This window comes from Oncorhynchus masou, chromosome 6 (genome assembly GCF_036934945.1).
Source record: "Oncorhynchus masou masou isolate Uvic2021 chromosome 6, UVic_Omas_1.1, whole genome shotgun sequence".
NCBI classification, from domain to species: domain Eukaryota; kingdom Metazoa; phylum Chordata; class Actinopteri; order Salmoniformes; family Salmonidae; genus Oncorhynchus; species Oncorhynchus masou.
In genome coordinates this window covers 7,992,691-8,013,058 of record NC_088217.1, presented here as the reverse complement: position 1 = coordinate 8,013,058, position 20,368 = coordinate 7,992,691, and the positions used below count along the sequence as shown (strand labels likewise).

Here is a 20,368-nt window from a genome sequence, read left to right as displayed (position 1 = left end):
CCTAATAATATGTAGTCCAGTCGTGTAATGGAAACAGACCCGCCCCCAAATAGTATGTAGTTCAGTGGTGTAGTGGAAACAGCCCCCCCCCCACACACACAAATAGTATGTAGTTCAGTGGTGTAGTGGAAACAGCCCCCCCTAATAGTATGTAGTTCAGTGGTGTAGTGGAAACAGCCCCCCCCCCCCTAATAGTATGTAGTCCAGTGGTGTAGTGGAAACAGCCCCCTCCCCCTAATAGTATGTAGTTCAGTGGTGTAGTGGAAACAGCCCCCCCCCCCCCTAATAGTATGTAGTCCAGTGGTGTAGTGGAAACAGCCCCCTCCCCCTAATAGTATGTAGTCCAGTGGTGTAGTGGAAACAGTTTCCCCCTAATAGTATGTAGTCCAGTGGTGTAATGGAAACAGCCCCCCTAATAGTATGTAGTTCAGTGGTGTAGTGGAAACAGTTCCCCCCCCCCTAATAGTATGTAGTCCAGTGGTGTAGTGGAAACAGCCCCCCTAATAGTATGTAGTCCAGTGGTGTAGTGGAAACAGCCCCCTCCCCCCTAATAGTATGTAGTCCAGTGGTGTAGTGGAAACAGTTCCCCCCTAATAGTATGTAGTCCAGTGGTGTAATGGAAACAGCCCCCCTAATAGTATGTAGTTCAGTGGTGTAGTGGAAACAGTTCCCCCCTAATAGTATGTAGTCCAGTGGTGTAGTGGAAACAGCCCCCCCCCCTAATAGTATGTAGTCCAGTGGTGTAATGGAAACAGCCCCCCCCCCCCCCACAAATAGTATGTAGTCCAGTGGTGTAGTGGAAACAGCCCCCCTAATAGTATGTAGTCCAGTGGTGTAGTGGAAACAGCCCCCCCCCCTAATAGTATGTAGTCCAGTGGTGTAGTGGAAACAGTCCCCCCTGATAGTATGTAGTTCAGTTGTGTAGTGGAAACAGTCCCCCCCCCCCCCTGATAGTATGTAGTCCAGTGGTGTAGTGGAAACAGTCCCCCCCCCCCTAATAGTATGTAGTCCAGTGGTGTAGTGGAAACAGTCCCCCCTGATAGTATGTAGTCCAGTTGTGTAGTGGAAACAGTCCCCCCTAATAGTATGTAGTCCAGTGGTGTAGTGGAAACAGTCCCCCCTGTTAGTATGTAGTCCAGTGGTGTAGTGGAAACAGTCCCCCCCCCCCCCCCTGATAGTATGTAGTTCAGTGGTGTAGTGGAAACAGTCCCCCCCTGATAGTATGTAGTTCAGTGGTGTAGTGGAAACAGTCCCCCCCCCTGATAGTATGTAGTTCAGTGGTGTAGTGGAAACAGTCCCCCCTGATAGTATGTAGTCCAGTGGTGTAGTGGAAACAGTCCCCCCCCCCCCCCCCTAATAGTATGTAGTCCAGTGGTGTAGTGGAAACAGTCCCCCTGACAGTATGTAGTTCAGTGGTGTAGTGGAAACAGTCCCCCCTGATAGTATGTAGTTCAGTGGTGTAGTGGAAACAGTCCCCCCCCCCCCCTGATAGTATGTAGTCCAGTGGTGTAGTGGAAACAGTCCCCCCCCCCCTAATAGTATGTAGTCCAGTGGTGTAGTGGAAACAGTCCCCCCTGTTAGTATGTAGTCCAGTGGTGTAGTGGAAACAGTCCCCCCCCCCCTGATAGTATGTAGTTCAGTGGTGTAGTGGAAACAGTCCCCCCCCCCCCCCCTGATAGTATGTAGTTCAGTGGTGTAGTGGAAACAGTCCCCCCCCCCCTGATAGTATGTAGTTCAGTGGTGTAGTGGAAACAGTCCCCCCTGATAGTATGTAGTTCAGTGGTGTAGTGGAAACAGTCCCCCCTGATAGTATGTAGTCCAGTGGTGTAGTGGAAACAGTCCCCCCCCCCCCCTAATAGTATGTAGTCCAGTGGTGTAGTGGAAACAGTCCCCCCTGTTAGTATGTAGTCCAGTGGTGTAGTGGAAACAGTCCCCCCCTGATAGTATGTAGTTCAGTGGTGTAGTGGAAACAGTCCCCCCCCCCCCCTGATAGTATGTAGTTCAGTGGTGTAGTGGAAACAGTCCCCCCCCCCCCCTGATAGTATGTAGTTCAGTGGTGTAGTGGAAACAGTCCCCCCCCCCCCTGATAGTATGTAGTTCAGTGGTGTAGTGGAAACAGTCCCCCCCCCTGATAGTATGTAGTTCAGTTGTGTAGTGGAAACAGTCCCCCCCCCTTAAATAAATACAATTACCTTATCTCTATTTTCAGGAAATATTAAAAATAAAAACAACCAGCTGGTCTTGTTTCATGCTGATACAGTCTTGGACAAAACCACATAATATTTGCATGAGTGGCCAAACGTACATTTTTATCTCCCACAATATTGGACCATAAGCAGCAAGGGCAACATAAATATACTTAGTACAAACAGTATAAAACATACATGCTTTTTTTTCTCTCTTTTTTTTTTGATTGGTTCCTTTTTAAATATATATTCATATTTTTTAATGACAGCTTTTCATATTTGCGGGGCATTAAGAAAAACTCCAAGACGAATTAAAGCCATATTCTGCATTCAGTGAGAAAATTTAAAATATATAGATATAGATATATATTATATATATATATATATATATATATATATATATATATATATAGACAGTGTATGCCATTCAGAGCTAGTGGATCACGTGTGGTGAAATCTCCAGTTATTGACTTCATCTTAACATCAAACATCGCTGGCATGCATTGACAACTTCTACACGGGGACATATACCTTGTTAAATCTGAGTCATTGGAGTTTTTTATATCGAGCCAACAAAGCCTTGACTGGACTGGAGCTCTCTTTTAGTCCGTTTAATAACACAGTTGATGGTCAATACTGTACCCTTACAACATACTAAAAACATGTCTGTAGAAACACACACACAAGGGAAGGGAAGAAGCAAGCACTGTACCTCTTGCTTGTGAGTCCACATACAACCACCCCCCCCAAAAAACATGAAGAAATACTTAACATCTCAAAGACAAGAATATGGCTTTAATTGAATGTGCGTCCAAGAAGCAAGGAAGGAAAAAACAGACAAGCAAAAAAAGAAAGTTTGATATTAAAAATGTAACAACAAATGTAACAGATAGGCCAATAGAACCACACACTTTTTTCGACAGGAATTTTGGAAAACTTGCATTTTGGAAGGACATTAAAAGACAAGAAACAGCCTCCATTGAAGGTACAGGCAGGTACAAGTACAGTTAGTCCTCCTTCTGCAGCCTGTGTACCTGTAGAGACACATCTCTAGGGAGTGGGGGACCATCTCTGAGGGGTCGGCAGAGATGACCACCCTAACCCGGAGGGGCACAGGGGGGGTTGTAGAGCCAGCAGGGAGGGTCTGTGCTTCTTTTTTTTCTTTGCAATCATTTTGCAAAACAGATGATTTAGTAGATATTTTTTTGCCCATCAGAACTGTCTTGATTTTCTTTACATTTCTTCTTGACGTGTTTCACCCACAGTATGTCTCTTTTTTGGTCTTTTCCATTCCATCGTAACCATGTTAAAACATCGGTTTGCCACACAGAATCTTCTGGTTGAATAGAAAGCTCTTAGAACCTAGAACCCAGAACCCACCCATTGTCCCTGTCCTGTTCCGGAGTTCCGGGGTTCCTTTGGCGTGAGGGTTCCGGGGTGTGAGTGGGCAATAGAGCAGCATGAACATAAACATCCTTTTTCTTTCGTTGCCAACGGGGCAGGAGACCAAGCATCTCCATCCATCATGTCCCTCTCTCTGGTGACGGCTCTTAGATCACAAGGTCATTGTAACTCACATATTTCTTCTTTGCTGCCGGACCTGGAGAGGAGAAATGACAATAAAAATATGTTTTTTTTTTCCCCACATATAATGGTTCAGGATTTGTCAGTTTTCTTTTGGAAGAGTGTAGCACAGTGGGGTTATGAGGAAGTCGTCGTGATCTGACATGCAGAACATACTGACTTTTCTTTTGCTAGTGTGTGTTTTATTTGTTGAAAAAACACACACATTGTTAAAGTCAGGGATAAGGATGAGGGTGAGATACAATGTGTATATGTACACAAGATAAATGCACAACAGTAGCAGGTAAGTGGTACATGCTGGAACAGTTATAACTGCAGGGGACAACGTTGACAGAACAATAGCGGGAGACATCTTGTCATCTCAAGGTTGAGGTTGTCGCTAACAACACACCACAATGCATTAGCATAGATCCGTGTTCTTCAGTCCGGCTGACCTACAGAGCGTGCAGGTTTTTTCACCAGCCCAGTACTAACACACCTGGTTAAGTTAATTGCGGATCCCAAAACTGATCGATAGCATACATTTTTCACTCTGTTGTAAATTCAAAAGAGCCTTGTTGATTTACATAAATTCTACAAAAACCTGCAGTTCTTCTTCTCTCACTAGATCGCACACTTAAACTATAGCCTGTTCATTTCTCCTACAGAATTTTCACTTAAAAAAACAACAACAATCAAATCCACCTGCTGAAGGATGATTTTACTCCTGCAACGAAACTTGGTCAAATTGAGATCTAACACCTGTAAAGCCTATTCTAATACTGTATATGAACAGTGATTGAATGATATGAAATAAAGCCCTTATGACTAACCCCTGTGCCCTGGCCCCGTATCTACAAGGAGTCTCAGAGAAGGAGTGCAGATCAATTTAGCCTTTCAGTTCATAATGAATAACATTCTATGGACAGATGGTGGTGGCAATAACCATAGTGCGATCCAACGCTACTCCGTATCATGAATCTTCACAGAAGTTGTTGTCGGCGTCCCAAATGGCACCCTATTCCCTACATAGTGCACTACTTTTGACCAGAGCCCTAAGGGTGCGCCCTATTCCCTACACAGTGCACTACTTTCTACCAGCGCCCTGATCAAAGTAGTGCACTATATAAGTAATAGGGTGTCATTTGTCTCCAAATGGCCCCACTGCATGCCAGGCTCCTGATAGCTAAAATATACACGGGGACAACTCTCCTAGGTTTATACATCCTTAAGGTACGGTAACTTCCCTATAAAGTAAGTGGACAACCTTTCAAATTTGTGGATTCTATTTCAGCCACACCCGTTGCTGACAGGTGTATAAAATCGAGCACACACGGCCGTGCAATCTCCATAGACAAACATTAGTAGTAGACTGGCCTTACTGAAGAGCTCAGTGACATACAACGTATCACCATCACATGATGTCACCTTTCCAACAAGTCAGTTCATCAAATTTCTGCCCTGCTAGAGCTGCCCCGGTCAACTGTAAGTGTTGTTATTGTGAAATGGAAACGTCAAGGAGCAACAACGGGCTCAGCTAAAGTGGTAGGCCACACAGGCTCACAGAATGGGACAGCCAGGTGCTGAAGTGTAAAAATCGCCTATCCTCAGTTGCAACACTCACTATTGAGTTCCAAACTGCCTCTGGAAGCAACGTCAGCATAAGAACTGTTCATCAGGAAATTGGATTCCATGCCCGAGCAGCTGCACACAATCCTAAAATCACCATGCGCAATGCCAAGCGTGGACTGGAGTGATGTAAAGCTCGCCGCCATTGGACTCCGTGGTGGAAACAAATTCTCTGGAGTGAGCTAACCCTGCTCTGAAATCCAAAAGTTATTTTCCACGCCTACTATAGCTCTGATTGGCTATGGTGCACCGGTCTCGGTCGACTCTGGTCCTGGACGAGACAGATGTTTTCATTAGGTTTTATTTCCTGCGGTGTCTATGAGTTGTCCAAACGCATGTCCTCTTTCCCCCACTTACATTGCTATAGAAAGTTTACAAATGCCTTACTGTAAGTGATTCGGCAGGGTAGCCTAGTGGTTACAGCGTTGGACTAGTAACTGGAAGGTGGCAAGTTCAAACCCCCGAGCTAACAAGGTACAAATCTGTCGTTCTGCCCCTGAACAGGCAGTTAACCCACTGTTCCTAGGCCATAATTGAAAATAAGAATTTGTTCTTAACTGACTTGCCTTGTTAAGTAAAGGTAAAATTTAGAATAAAAATATCACAAACATTATATGAATTTAAGAAAACATGAAAATGAGTCTCCCAGTGTTCAACCAGGTGTGGAGTAGGGGTGTTCTACAGTATATAGAGGGAAATATGATAGAGAACTTGCCTCTACTTATCTCATTCCATCTATGGACATAAAGGGGAAAACAATTACAGGAACTATCATCCCTAGACGTTCTCTATTATATAAACTATTCTCTCTTCCCTCACTCCTTCACTCTCTCTCCTTCTCCTTTCCCATATGTTGCTCCTTCAACCTCTCCCGCTGTCACATCCTGACCACAGAGCGCCCTTATTTTCTATGGTAGAGTAGGTCAGGGCGTGACTGGGGGTTAGTCTAGGTTATATTTTCTATGTGGGGTTCTAGTTTTGCTTTCTATGTTGGTGTTTGGTATGATTCCCAATTAGAGGCAGCTGGCTATCGTTGTCTCTAATTGGGGATCATGTTTTCAGTAGCATTTTTCCACCTGTTTTGTGGGATATTGTTTATGTGTCGATGTATGTCAGCACTCCATTGTCGTCACGGTTCGTTCGTTCGTTCTTTATTGTTTTCTTTGTTTCACTAAATAAAGTTGTGGAACCCAGATCACGCTGTACGTTGGTCCGAGTATGCTTCCAACGATCGTGACACCCGCTCTCCTTCTCTCTCTCCTTCACCCTCTTCCTCACTCCCTCTCTCCCTCTCCTTCACCCTCTCCCCCACTCCCTCTCTCCCCCTCTCCCTCTCCTTCAACCTCTCCCTCTCATTCACTGTCTCTCCAGCTCCTTCACCCTCTCACTCTCTCCCCTCCCTCTCTCCAAATGGTATGCATTAGCCCCTCTCATGTACTGTATATCAAATGACAGATTGCTTTAATTTTATCATATATTCTTCAACAAATCAAATCAAATATTTAATATTTTTAAGAAATTAATTAAGCCGTTATACTATACTGAAAAAATATATAAACGCAACATGCAACAATTTCAACAATTTTACTGAGTTACAGTTCATATAAACAAAATAAGTAAATTGAAATATATACACTAGGCCTATGGCATTCACAACTGGGCAGGAGTTCAGCCATGGCTGGGCCAGGGAGGGCATAGGCCCACCAACCGAGGAGCCAGACCCAGTCAATCAGAATGCGTTTTCACTAGGAAAGGGCTTTGTTGCAGACAAAAAAAACTCTTCAGTTTCATCAGCTGTCTGGGTGACTGGTCTCAGACGATCCCACAGGTGAAGAAGATGGATGTGGAGGTCCTTGGTCTCGTGTGGTTATGTAACGGATGTGAAACGGCTAGCTAGTTAGCGGTGGTGCGCGCTAAATAGCGTTTCAATCGTTGACGTCACTTGCTCTGAGACCTTGAAGTAGTGGTTCCCCTTGCTCTGCAAGGGCCGTGGCTTTTGTGGAGCGATGGGTAACGATGCTTCGAGGGTGACTGTTGACGTGTGCAGAGCTTCCCTGGTTCGCGCCCAGGTAGAGGGGATGGACGTAAAGTCTATACTGTTACAGTTACACGTTGCCTGCGGTTGTGAAGCCGGTTGGACGTATTGCCAAATTCTCTAAAATGACGTTGGAGGCGGCTTATGGTAGAGACACTAATATGAAAATCTCTGGCAACAGCTCTGGTGGATATTCCTGCAGTCAGCATGCCAATTGCACGTTCCCTCAAAACGTGTGAAATCAAATCAAGTTTATAGATCACACACACGTGTTTAGCAGATGTTATTGCAGGTGTAGGGAAATGCTCGAGCTCCTAACTCTGACAGTGCAGCAATATCTACAAAAGTAAGATCTACCAATTTCACAACATATACCCAATACCCACCAATCTAAGTAAAGGGATGGAATTAAAAATATATAAATATATGGACGACATCTGTGGCATTGTGTTGTTTGACAAAACTTCACATTTTAGATTGGACATTTATTATCCCCAGCACAAGTTGCTCCTGTGTAATGATTATGTTTAATCAGCTTATTGATATGCCACACCTGTCAGGTGGATGGATTATCTTGACAAATAAGAAATGTTCACTAACAGATACGTAAACAAATTTGTGATCCTAAATAAGAAAGCCTTGACGTATAAGTACACCCCCTGGACAGGACACTAGTCCTTCTCCTGTTTATCTAGTGTGAAAGCGTGATGTACAGGACACCCCCTGGACAGGACACTAGTCAATCCCCTGTTTCTGTGGTGAGGCAGCTTGATGTACAGTACATCCCCTGGAAAGGACACTAGTCAATCACTTGTTTCTGTAGTGAGGCAGCTTGATGTACAGTACACCCCCTGGACAAGACACTAGTCTTTATCTTGTTTCTGTAGTGAGGCAGCTTGATGTACAGTAACCCCCTGGAAAGGACACTAGTCTATCTCCTGTTTCTTAGTGAGGCAGCTTGATGTACCAGGACACACCCTGGACAGGACACTAGTCTATCTCCTGTTTCTTAGTGAAGCAGCTTGATGTACCAGGACACACCCTGGACAGGACACTAGTCTTTCACTTGTTTCTGTAGTGAGGCAGCTTGATGTACCAGGACACACCCTGGACAGGACACTAGTCTATCTCCTGTTTCTTAGTGAGGCAGCTTGATGTACCAGGACACACCCTGGACAGGACACTAGTCTATCTCCTGTTTCTTAGTGAAGCAGCTTGATGTACCAGGACACACCCTGGACAGGACACTAGTCTTTCACTTGTTTCTGTAGTGAGGCAGCTTGATGTACAGTACACCCCCTGGAAAGGACACTAGTCTATCTCCTGTTTCTGTAGTGAGGCAGCTTGATGTACAGTACACCCCCTGGACAGGACATTAGTCTTTCACTTGTTTCTGTAGTGAGGCAGCTTGATGTACAGTACACCCCCTGGACAGGACACTAGTCTATCTCCTGTTTCTGTAGTGAGACAGCTTGATGTACAGTAACCCCCTGGAAAGGACACTAGTCTATTCCCTGTTTCTGTAGTGAGGCAGCTTGATGTATCAGGACACCCCCTGGACAGGACACTAGTCTTTCACTTGTTTCTGTAGTGAGGCAGTTTGATGTACCAGGACACTAGTCTATCTCCTGTTTCTGTAGTGAGGCAGTTTGATGTACAGTACACCCCCTGGACAGGACACTAGTCTTTCACTTGTTTCTGTAGTGAGGCAGCTTGATGTACAGTACACCCCCTGGACACAACGCTAGTCTATCCCAGGCCCTTAACCCCATTCTTCAGTATATCATCAATGGTAAGTGCCAAGCAGAGACACATCGGGTCCCATTTTTGGTATGACTAGGCCGTGGATCAAACTCCCAACCTTCCAATCTCACTTTAACCACAAGGCTAGTTGAGAGGCAATAGCTTTTTTTCCAATATGATATCCTTAACCAAATCAGTAGAATTGATGGGGATTATAGGGTATCATGCCATTTATGTCAGGTTCCAGGGCAATGAGAGTAGCAAAGACCAAGACACAATTAAAGAGAGAGACAGCTGCACAGGGATGGAGTGTGATAGAGAGAGTGTGAGAGAGAGACAGGAATAAATAGATAAAGAGAGAGAGAGAGGGAGAGAGAGAGAAAGACAGAGAGAAAGACAGAGAGAGAGGAGCAGAGGGATGAGGGATGCCTGGGACCAGATGGTTCAGTGCTCTACGGGGAGACATGACGGAGGACGAGGCAGGAGAGATGGCAGACTGCTGCGTTTTCTCTAGCCAGTGTCCCAAATGGCATCCTATTTTGTTTATAGTGCACTACTTTTGTGGCTACCTTATGGATCCTGGTCAAAGGTTGTGTACAATGTAGGGGACAGGGTACCATTTGTCACGCAGGCTGTGTGACTGGAATTGACGACCAACCCTGGAAAGGACAGGGACAGGCCACATGATATGTAACCCATGCTACTAGTAATATACTGTATGTAACCACGATACATAATCTATGCTGTTGGATTCGACATTTTCAACATTGAGATATTTAAGACCTGATAGATTAAACGCATAGTAGTAAAAGAGATTGGGTCTCTGTAGAAAGACAGAGAGCAGTGGAATGTGTTGGAATGTGTTGGGTGGAAGGGAGAAGAGCACCGTGTTGATAGACATTTACATTTACATTTACATTTAAGTCATTTAGCAGACGCTCTTATCCATCTCTTATAGAGACAGATGGACATCTGTAGATTAGGTGAAGGAGGGGTTGAGGTCAGGAGGTGAGAACAGCGATGTGTTGATACAGGGGAGACAGATGGACATCTGTAGATTAGGTGAAGGAGGGGTTGAGGTCAGGAGGTGAGAACAGCGATGTGTTGATACAGGGGAGACAGATGGACATCTGTAGATTAGGTGAAGGAGGGGTTGAGGTCAGGAGGTGAGAACAGCGATGTGTTGATACAGGGGAGACAGATGGACATCTGTAGATTAGGTGAAGGAGGGGTTGAGGTCAGGAGGTGAGGACAGCGATGTGTTGATACAGGGGAGACAGATGGACATCTGTAGATTAGGTGAAGGAGGGGTTGAGGTCAGGAGGTGAGAACAGCGATGTGTTGATACAGGGGAGACAGATGGACATCTGTAGATTAGGTGAAGGAGGGGTTGAGGTCAGGAGGTGAGGACAGCGATGTGTTGATACAGGGGAGACAGATGGACATCTGTAGATTAGGTGAAGGAGGGGTTGAGGTCAGGAGGTGAGGACAGCGATGTGTTGATACAGGGGAGACAGATGGACATCTGTGGATTAGGTGAAGGAGGGGTTGAGGTCAGGAGGTGAGGACAGCGATGTGTTGATACAGGGGAGACAGATGGACATCTGTAGATTAGGTGAAGGAGGGGTTGAGGTCAGGAGGTGAGGACAGCAATGTGTTGATACAGGGGAGACAGATGGACATCTGTGGATTAGGTGAAGGAGGGTTTGAGGTCAGGAGGTGAGGACAGCAATGTGTTGATACAGGGGAGACAGATGGACATCTGTGGATTAGGTGAAGGAGGGGTTGAGGTCAGGAGGTGAGGACAGCAATGTGTTGATACAGGGGAGACAGATGGACATCTGTGGATTAGGTGAAGGAGGGGTTGAGGTCAGGAGGTCAGGAGGTCAGGACAGGTCACCTGAAGGGAGTAATACTCTTCCTGTTAAACCATAAGTAGGATTAGAGAGAAGGAGGCGTGTTTTAAGTGGGATATATATATATATAGATATGGATGGGAGAAGTGTTGGGTTGTATGAATACAGCTGTACAGAACCTTTGGGAAGAATTAAACTTGGTTAAAGCTTCTCTTGTGTCCATGAGTAATTTACTCTGAAAAATAAGAACCTAACAATGCTAATAATAACATACGTAGCATTGATATGCAATATATGCTAATAGTAACATACAACATCAAGCAAAAGTATGTGAACCCTTTGGAATATAAATTGGTCATAACATTTTTGCAGATATTCATCTAAGTCACAACAATAGACAAACACAGTCCGCTTAATTGTTAAGGATCGGGACAATACTGCCCCCTTTGGATGAATTGCGTGCCCATAGTAAACTGAAAAAAAATCTGTCCATAATTGCTAATATATGCATATAATAATAATTATTGAACAGAAAACACTCTAAAGCTTCTAAAACCATGTGAATTATGTCTGTATGTATAGCAGAACTCACAGGGCATCTCCAAAACTAGTTTTCTCATCAGGAAAGTTGGGCCAACTTTGACATCGCCCCCACCCTTCCCAACCAGCTATGGATCTGGGAACATTTTCTATGTCTTCCGCGAGATGTCCTCTATCAGTAGAGCATTTAATTGTGCAAATCCCGCGAGCTTTGACCCTTTGGCAGGCAAAATACTGAGTGTCGCGAGAAAATACATGCACTTTAAGGCACGCGTTTGGCACAGAGCTCCCTTTGTTCCAACTAGCACGTGAAGAAGTCAGTTTGTCTGGTCGATTTGAGAATTGTTTTGTACGTTAATAACATCCTAAAGCTTGATTCTGCACTTAGTTTGACCAGTTTAGTCGACATATAATATGTAATTTTGAAGTTTTGATGCGCAAACCCTCGGGACCAGAAGTAATTTTGGATGCATTTCAGCTGGAACTTGGCGCATTTGCTGACACAAAGACACACGACTTGAAACCAAACAATGTTTTGGGTAAGTATGACTCCTTCCACTACATTATGATTGAAGACCATCAAAGGTAAGGGAATATTTATGTTGTAATTTTGTGTTTCTGTTGACTCCAACATAGCGGAGAAATATTGCTTATGTCTGAGCGCCGTCTCAGATAATTGAATAGTTAACGATTTCTGTAACGTTAAAAATAGATGTGACAAAGCGATTGCATTAAGAAGCAGTGTATCTTTCTAACTATATGTAGAACATGTATATTTAGTCAAAGTTTATGATGTGTATTGCTGTTATCTGGCGTTATCTGGCGGAGTTATCTATAATTTCTCCGGACAGTTTTTAGCATTTTCTGAACATTGCGTCAATGTAAACAGAGATTTATGGATATAAATTGCATATTATTGAAAAAATATAAATGTACTGTGTAACATGTCCTATTACTGTCATCTGATGAAGATTTTCAAAAGGTGAGTGAATAATTTTTCTTTTAATCCTGCGTTTGTGATTGCATCTTTTGTTCAACAAAATGGCTACATATCATCTGTGTCTTTGTGGTGGTTTGACATACATATTTGCTATGTTTTCGCCGTAAAACATTTGTGTGTTTATCTTTCATTTGAGCTATTGGACTTGTTAATGTGTGGAGGTTAAATATTTCTAAGAATATTTGTGCATTCTGTGTGCCATGGTTTGAGTTGAGTGGGGGGTGTGGTACCCCTTGGGGAACCTGTAGCGTGAACACGTTAAACTAATAACACACAAACAATTATACATTTTCATGTCTTTTTTGAACACACCATGTAAACATTCACAGTGCAGGGTGGAAAAAGTATGTGAACCCTTGGATTTAATAACTGGTAGCAATAACCTCTACCAAACATTTTCTGTACTTGCGGATCAGACCTGCACAACAATCAGGAGGAATTTTGGACCATTCACCTTCACAAAACTGTTTCAGTTCAGCAATATTGTTAATATGTCTGGTGTGATCTGCTCTCGAGGTCATGCCACAGGTCATGCCACAGGTCACGCCACAGGTCACGCCACAGGTCACGCCACAGGTCACGCCACAGGTCACGCCACAGGTCACGCCACAGGTCATGCCACAGCCTTTTAAATCGGGTTGAAGTCAGGACTCAGACTGGGTCACTCCAGAAGGCGCATTTTCTTCTGTTGAAGCCATTCAGCTGTTGATTTACTTCTGTGTTTTTGGGTCGTTGTCCTGTTGCATCACTCAACATCTGTTGCTCTTCAATTGGCGGACAGAAAGCCTTACATTCTCCTGAAAACTGTCTTGATAAACTTGGGAATTCATTTTTCCGTCGATGATAGCAAGCTGTCCAGGGCCTAGGGCAGCAAAGCAGCCCCAAACCATGATGCTCCCTCCACCATAGTTTACAGTTGGGATGAGGTTTAGAGGTGTGCTGTGCACATATTTTCTCTTCACACAGTGTTGAGTGTTCCTTCCTAACAACTCAATTTTAATTTAATCTGTCCACAGAATATTTTGCCAGTAGCGCTGTGGAACATCCAGGTGCTCTTTTGCAAACTTCAGACTTGCAGCAATGTTTTTTGTGGACAGCAGTGGCTTCTTCCGTGGTGTCCTCCCATGAACACCATTCTTGTTTAGTGTTTTTCACGTATCGTAGACTCATCAACAGAGATGTTACCATGTTCCAGAGATTTCTGTAAGTCTTTAGCTGACACTCTAAGATTCTTCTTAACCTCGTTGAGCATTCTGCACTGTGCTCTTGCAGTCATCTTTGCAGGACGGCCACTCCTAGGGAGAGTAGCAACAGTACTGAACTTTCTCCATTTATAGACAATTTGTCTGACTGATGAACATCACGACTTTTAGAGATATTTTTGTAACCCTTTTCCAGCTTCATGCATGTTGACAATTTGCCATTTTTGGTCTTCTAGGATCTCTTTTGTTCGAGGAATGGTTCACATCAGGCAATGCCTATTGTGATTAGCAAACTCACATTTCGTGAGTGTTTTTAATAGGGCAGGGCAGCTCCAACCAACATCTCCAGCCTCATCTCATTGTTTGGACTCCAGGTTAGCTGACTCCTAACTCCAATTATCTTTTGGAAAAGTAAGTAGCCTAGGGGTTCACAATACTTTTTCCAACCTAAACTGTGAATGATGTATTCAATATAGACAAAAAACATACATTTTTGTGTGTTATGAGGTTAAATACACTGTGTTTTTCTATTGCTATGTCTAAGATGGAGACCAGAATAAATGATATGACTATTTTATGCAGAAATCCAGGTAATTCCAAAGGGGTTCACATACTTTTCCTTTCCACTGTATGTAACCATACGTATATAACCTATGCTAACAGTAACATATGTCGTCATGCTAAGAGTGATGACAATAGTATTGACTGTTGATGCATGTTGTATGACCCTAGTCATACAAGTGGTTAAAAGTTCTTATGGATGGGGGCAGTATTGAGTAGCTTGGATGAATAAGGTGCCCAGAGTAAACTGCCTGCTACTCAGGCCCTGAAGCTAAGATATGCATATAATTAGTAGATTTGGATAGGAAACACTAACACCCTTAGAATGGTGTCTGTGGGTATAACATAACCCATATGGCACGCCCAATTTTTCAGTTTTTGATTTGTTAAAAAAGTTTGAAATATCCAATAAATGTCGTTCCACTTCATGATTGTGTCCCACTTGTTGTTGATTCTTCACAAAAAAGTACAGTTTTATATCTTTATGTTTGAAGCCTGAAATGTGGCAAAAGGTCGCAAAGTTCAAGGGGGCCGAATACTTTCGCAGGGCACTGTAAATGATGGACTTTATCGAGCAAAACAAACATTTATTGTGAAACTGGGATTGAAGATGAAGATCATCAAAGGTAAGTGAATATTTATAATGTTTATATAATATTTATAATTATAATAATATTTATAATATTTATAATGCTATTTCTGACTTCTGTTGACTCCACAATATGACAGATATCTGTATGTTTTGTTTTTGTGTCTGAGCGCTGTACTCAGATTATTGCATGGTGTGCTTTCTCCTAAAGTTAAAAAAAAATCTGACACAGCGGTTGCATTAAGAAGTGGATCTATAATTCCCTTTATAACACGTGTATCTTTTATCAATGTTTATTATGAGTATTTCTGTAAATTGATGTTCCTCTCTGCAAAATCACCAGATGTTTTGGAACTACTGAACATAACGCTCCAATGTAAACTGATATTTTTGGATATAAATATGAACTTTATCGAACAAAACATACATGTATCTGATGAAGATCATCAAAGGTTAGTGATTAATTTTATCTCTATTTCAGCTTTTTGTGAATGTGTTTTTCTGTGACTTGGCACTCACCTTACATAATCGTTTGGTGTGCTTGCGTCGTAAAGCCTTTTTGAAATCGGACACTGTGGTGGGATTAACAACAAGTTTATCTTTAAAATTTTTAAATACTTGTAAAACTTTAAAATACTTGTATGTTTGAGGAATTTTAATTATGAGATTTCTGTTGATTGAATTTGACGCCCTGCACTTTCGCCGGCTGTTGTCATATCGAACCCGGTAGCGGGGTCTAAGCCATAAGAAGTTTTGAGGAAGAAACACGAGCAATGGATATTAGACTGGTGGAAATATGTGCCTTTGGTCTGATAAATCCAAATTTGAGATTTTTGGTTCCAACCAGCGTGTCTTTGTGAGACGAAGAGTAGGTAAACGAATGATCTCCGCGTGTGTGGTTCCCACCATGAAGCATGGAGGAGGAGGGTTGATGTGTGGGGGTGCTTTGCTGGTGACACTGTCAGTGATTTATTTAGAATTCAAGCCGCACTTAATCAGCATGGCCACCACAGTATTCTGCAGCGATATGCCATCCAATCTGTCTTGTACTTAGTGGGACTATCATCTGTTAATGAACAGGACAATGACCCAACACACCTCCAGCCTGTGTTAAGGCTATTTGACCAAGAAGGAGAGTGATGGAGTGCTAAATCAGATGATCTGGCCTCCACAATCACCCAACCTCAACCCAATTGAGATGGTTTGGGATAATTTGGACCGCAGAGAGGAAAAGGAAAAGCAGCATACAAGTGCTCAGCATATGTGGGAACTCCTTCAAGACTGTTGGAAAAGCATTCCAGGTGAAGCTGGTTGAGATAATGCCAAGAGTTTACAAAGCCGTCATCAAGGCAAAGGGTGGCTACTTTGAAGAATCTCAAATATACTATATTAATCCAAGTGTTATTTCATAGTTTTTCTACAATGTAGAAAATAATAAAAATAAAGAAAAACCCTTGAATGAGTAGGTGTGTCCAAACTTTTGACTGGTACTGTATATACTGAAAAAATATATATACATGCAATACGTAAAGTGCTGGGCCTATGTTTCATGAGCTGAAATAAAAGATCCCAGAAAAATTCCACACGTACAAAAATCTTATTTGTTTCTAATGTTCTAATGTTTAGTAATTTGTGTACATCCCTGTTAGTGAGCATTACTCATTTGCCAAGATAATCCATCCAATTGACAAGTGTGGCATATCAAGATTAAACAGCATAATCAATATATAGGTGCACCTTGTGATGGGGACAATAAAAAGGCTATTCTAAAATGTGCAGTTTTGTCACACAACACAATGCCACAGATGTCTCAAGGTTTGAATGAGCTCACCATTGGCATGCTGACTTCAGGAATGTCCACTAGAGTTGTCAGGGAATATATGAAGATTCATTTTGCAGACCAAATGTAACCACCCCAGCCCAGGATCTTTTGGGGAAAAAAATGTATTCTGATTGGCTGGGCCTGGCTCCCCAGTGGTTGGGCCTGGCTCCCAAGTGGGTGGGCTTATGCCCTCACAGGACTACCCATGGCTACACCCCTGCCCATTCAGGTGAAATCCAGCTATTAGGATTTCACTTAATAATTTCCTTAACTTCTTCGATATAGGGGGCGCTCTTTTAGTTTTTGGATAAAAAAACGTCCCCCTTTTAAACAAGAAAATATGCTCGACTATGCATATAATTGACAGCTTTGGAAAGAAAACACTCTGACGTTTCCAAAACTGCAAAGATATTATCTCTGAGTGCCACAGAACTGATGCTACAGGCGAAACCAAGATGAAATTTCAAACAGGAAATGGCCCAGATTCTGAAGGCGCTGTGTTCCAATGTCTCCTTATATGGCTGTGAATGCGCCAGGAATGAGCCTACACTTTCTGTCATTTCCCCAAGGTGTCTGCAGCATTGTGATGTATTTGTAGGCATATCATTGGAAGATTGACCATAAGAGACTACATTTACCAGGTGCCCACTTGGTGTCCTCCGTCGAAATTACTGCGTAATCTCCAGCTGCGTGCATTTTTCCATTTTCTTTAGAGGAGAAACACAACTGCCTCGAATTATTTATCATCAAATAGATATGTGAAATACACCTTGAGGATTGATTCTAAACAACGTTTGCCATGTTTCTGTCGATATTATGGAGTTAATTTGGAAAAAAGTTTGGCGTTGTAATGACTGAATTTTCGTTTTTTTTTCCTAGCCAAACGTGATGAACAAAACGGAGCGATTTCTCCTACACAAATAATCTTTTTGGAACAACTGAACATTTGCTATCTAACTGAGAGTCTCCTCATTGAAAACATCTGAAGTTCTTCAAAGGTAAATGATTTTATTTGAATGCTTTTCTTGTTTTTGTGAAAATGTTGCCTGCTGAATGCTAGGCTAATGCTATGCTCGCTATCAATACCTCTTACACAAATGCTTGTGTAGCGATGGTTGGAAAGCATATTTTGAAATTCTGAGATGACAGTGTTGTTAACAAAAGGCTAAGCTTGTGAGTGAATATATTTCTTTCATTTCATTTGCAATTTTCATGAATAGTTAACGTTGCGTTATGCTAATGAGCTTGAGGCTATGATTACGCTCCCAGATACGGGATTGCTCGACGCTAGAGGTTAAATCAACTGTAACTGAGTAAAATCATTGCAATTGTTGTATTTATATGTATATATTTTTTCCCATATACATTTTAGGGACACAGTATATTTTGCATTAGTTCAGCTCCTTCAGCTCCCTTCAACCCTCCCATCTATCTCTAAACACCATCCAGTCCCACCCTTCAGCTCCACTCAACCCTCCCATCTATCTCTTAACACCATCCAGTCCCACCCTTCAGCTCCACTCAACCCCTCCCATCTATCTCTGAAGACCATTGAGTCCCAGCCTTCAGCTCCCCTCAACCCCTCCCATTTATCTCTGAAGAGAATCCAGTCTCAGCCTTCAGCTCCCCTCAACCCCTCCCATCTATCTCTGAAGACCATTGAGTCCCAGCCTTCAGCTCCCCTCAACCCCTCCCATCTATCTCTGAAGACCATTGAGTCCCAGCCTTCAGCTCCCCTCAACCCCTCCCATCTATCTCTGAAGACCATTGAGTCCCAGCCTTCAGCTCCCCTCAACCCCTCCCATCTATCTCTGAAGACCATTGAGTCCCAGCCTTCAGCTCCCCTCAACCCCTCCCATCTATCTCTGAAGACCATTGAGTCCCAGCCTTCAGCTACCCTCAACCCCTCCCATCTATCTCTGAAGAGAATCCAGTTTTTATTTATATTTGCCATATAGTTTTGAACTGTGCTGTGACGTTTCAAAAAAGTTCTGAACCTTTCTCTTCTCATAGTTTCTACAGATTGTAAATGAAATATTAATATTTATATTAAAAATTGTATTATATTATTGATCGATTGACTATGACTTCTCATGTCACCCAGCAATGCTATTTATAGAGTACGTGTTTCTATCCTTCAGCCATTCCTGAAACTGCGTCCAGAAACAACCTACATTTGGACAGTACCAAAACAAGTGATCTAATGATTCTGTCTCTTCGCAACAAAATCTGCAGAGTTGGGAAGGTTGTATCACACACATATATATATATATATATATATATATATATATATATATATATATATATATATATACATATAACATTCTATTGGTTGCAATAATTTGTTTGACCATTTCAATTGAAAACTTGACGTTTTGAATGTGGTGTCGTTTTGTGTAAACCATGTGTCACAGTATTTAGTTTGCATTCTGTCCATTTTTTTGGTCGTTAAATTAAACTGGTATACTTTTTTATTATTATTCACAATTTTCTACAACCAATTTAGGTTTTTAACACCGACAGTCAAATTCCTTCTTCCCTTTCCATTTTTATATTTTATATTCCTTCTTCCCTTTAGATTTTTATATTTTATATTCCTTCTTCCCTTTCCATTTTTATATTTTATATTCCTTCTTCCCTTTCCATTTTTATATTTTATATTCCTTCTTCCCTTTCCATTTTTAAAAGAGGCAAAGTTTCACCTGGAACCAAAAAGGCTTCTCCTATGGGGAACCGATCAGAAAAACGTTACACTTTGCATTTTATATATGCTTTTTCAAAAGCAATGTTTACTGTGTGAAAAGAAAAGGAATTACAATCAGCATATTGATTGAAAAGAAGCCTTCTCACAACACAAGAGAGGTATTGTCTTAAACAACCCCCGAAAACATGGTTGCCAGGGTGTTGGATTAGTCCCTAAAGCTATGTGTCTAATGTGCTTGGATGTATATATTACCTCATTTACAATCTCTCTACAGGTATAACCACACTTTACCTTCTCTGTCATTGTCATCAACACTCTAATCACCGAGCCTGTGTAATGTGTAATCTCACCACCATATTACACATAAGAAACCTTTTACTGGTAAACGTGACACATTCTAGACATATTTGATGTGTACACTGTGCAGTCCATTTTAAAAGGCACGTTCCAAATACAATGGGTAGGGTGATCAGGAAGCATGCGCCATAGCAGGGTTGGCCAGTCAACTATCTCAGTCAATTCAGGAAGTGATGTGAATTAAACAATAGCTTCTACATTTCAGTTTATTGAGAAGTCATTGAAAATAAATGCTCTTTTTTTCAATTATTATTGTTTCAGTTTAGTTCCCAAATTGACTGGCTTCAATTTAAATGATGTCTTGACCCTGATCCATAGTAAAGCAGTTTCAGAAGTCACCTCAACGAGACTATATTCCTGCCACTCAATTATACTGTCATATTCTGCTCCCCTTGTCTCTCCCATGTGAAGGTTGGGAGTGAATTTCTAAAAGTTCTGATAAATATCTAGCTGGAAGAAGCTCATCAGCTTTTCCCTCACATCCTCCTCCCCTCTCTTCGTCTCTCCTCTCCTCTCTCATCTATCTCCTCTCATCTATCTCCTCTCCTCTCCTCTCCTCTCCTCTCCTCTCCTCTCCTCTC

General features: G+C 42.3%; 1 protein-coding gene across 2 annotated transcripts in view; it reads right to left on the bottom strand.

The window, feature by feature from the left end:
• Positions 1-2,604: 2,604 nt before the first annotated feature.
• Positions 2,605-20,368, bottom strand: part of grm7 (glutamate metabotropic receptor 7) — a 443,553-nt gene continuing 425,789 nt past the window's right edge. Inside the window, exon 11 of one of the 2 annotated variants that reach the window (XM_064967486.1) lies at positions 2,605-3,786. In XM_064967486.1, coding sequence (XP_064823558.1) covers positions 3,737-3,786 — 50 coding nt within the window. In that variant the 3' untranslated portion in view covers positions 2,605-3,736. The remainder of the gene's footprint in view (positions 3,787-20,368) is intronic. The other variant, XM_064967487.1, reaches the window with a different exon arrangement.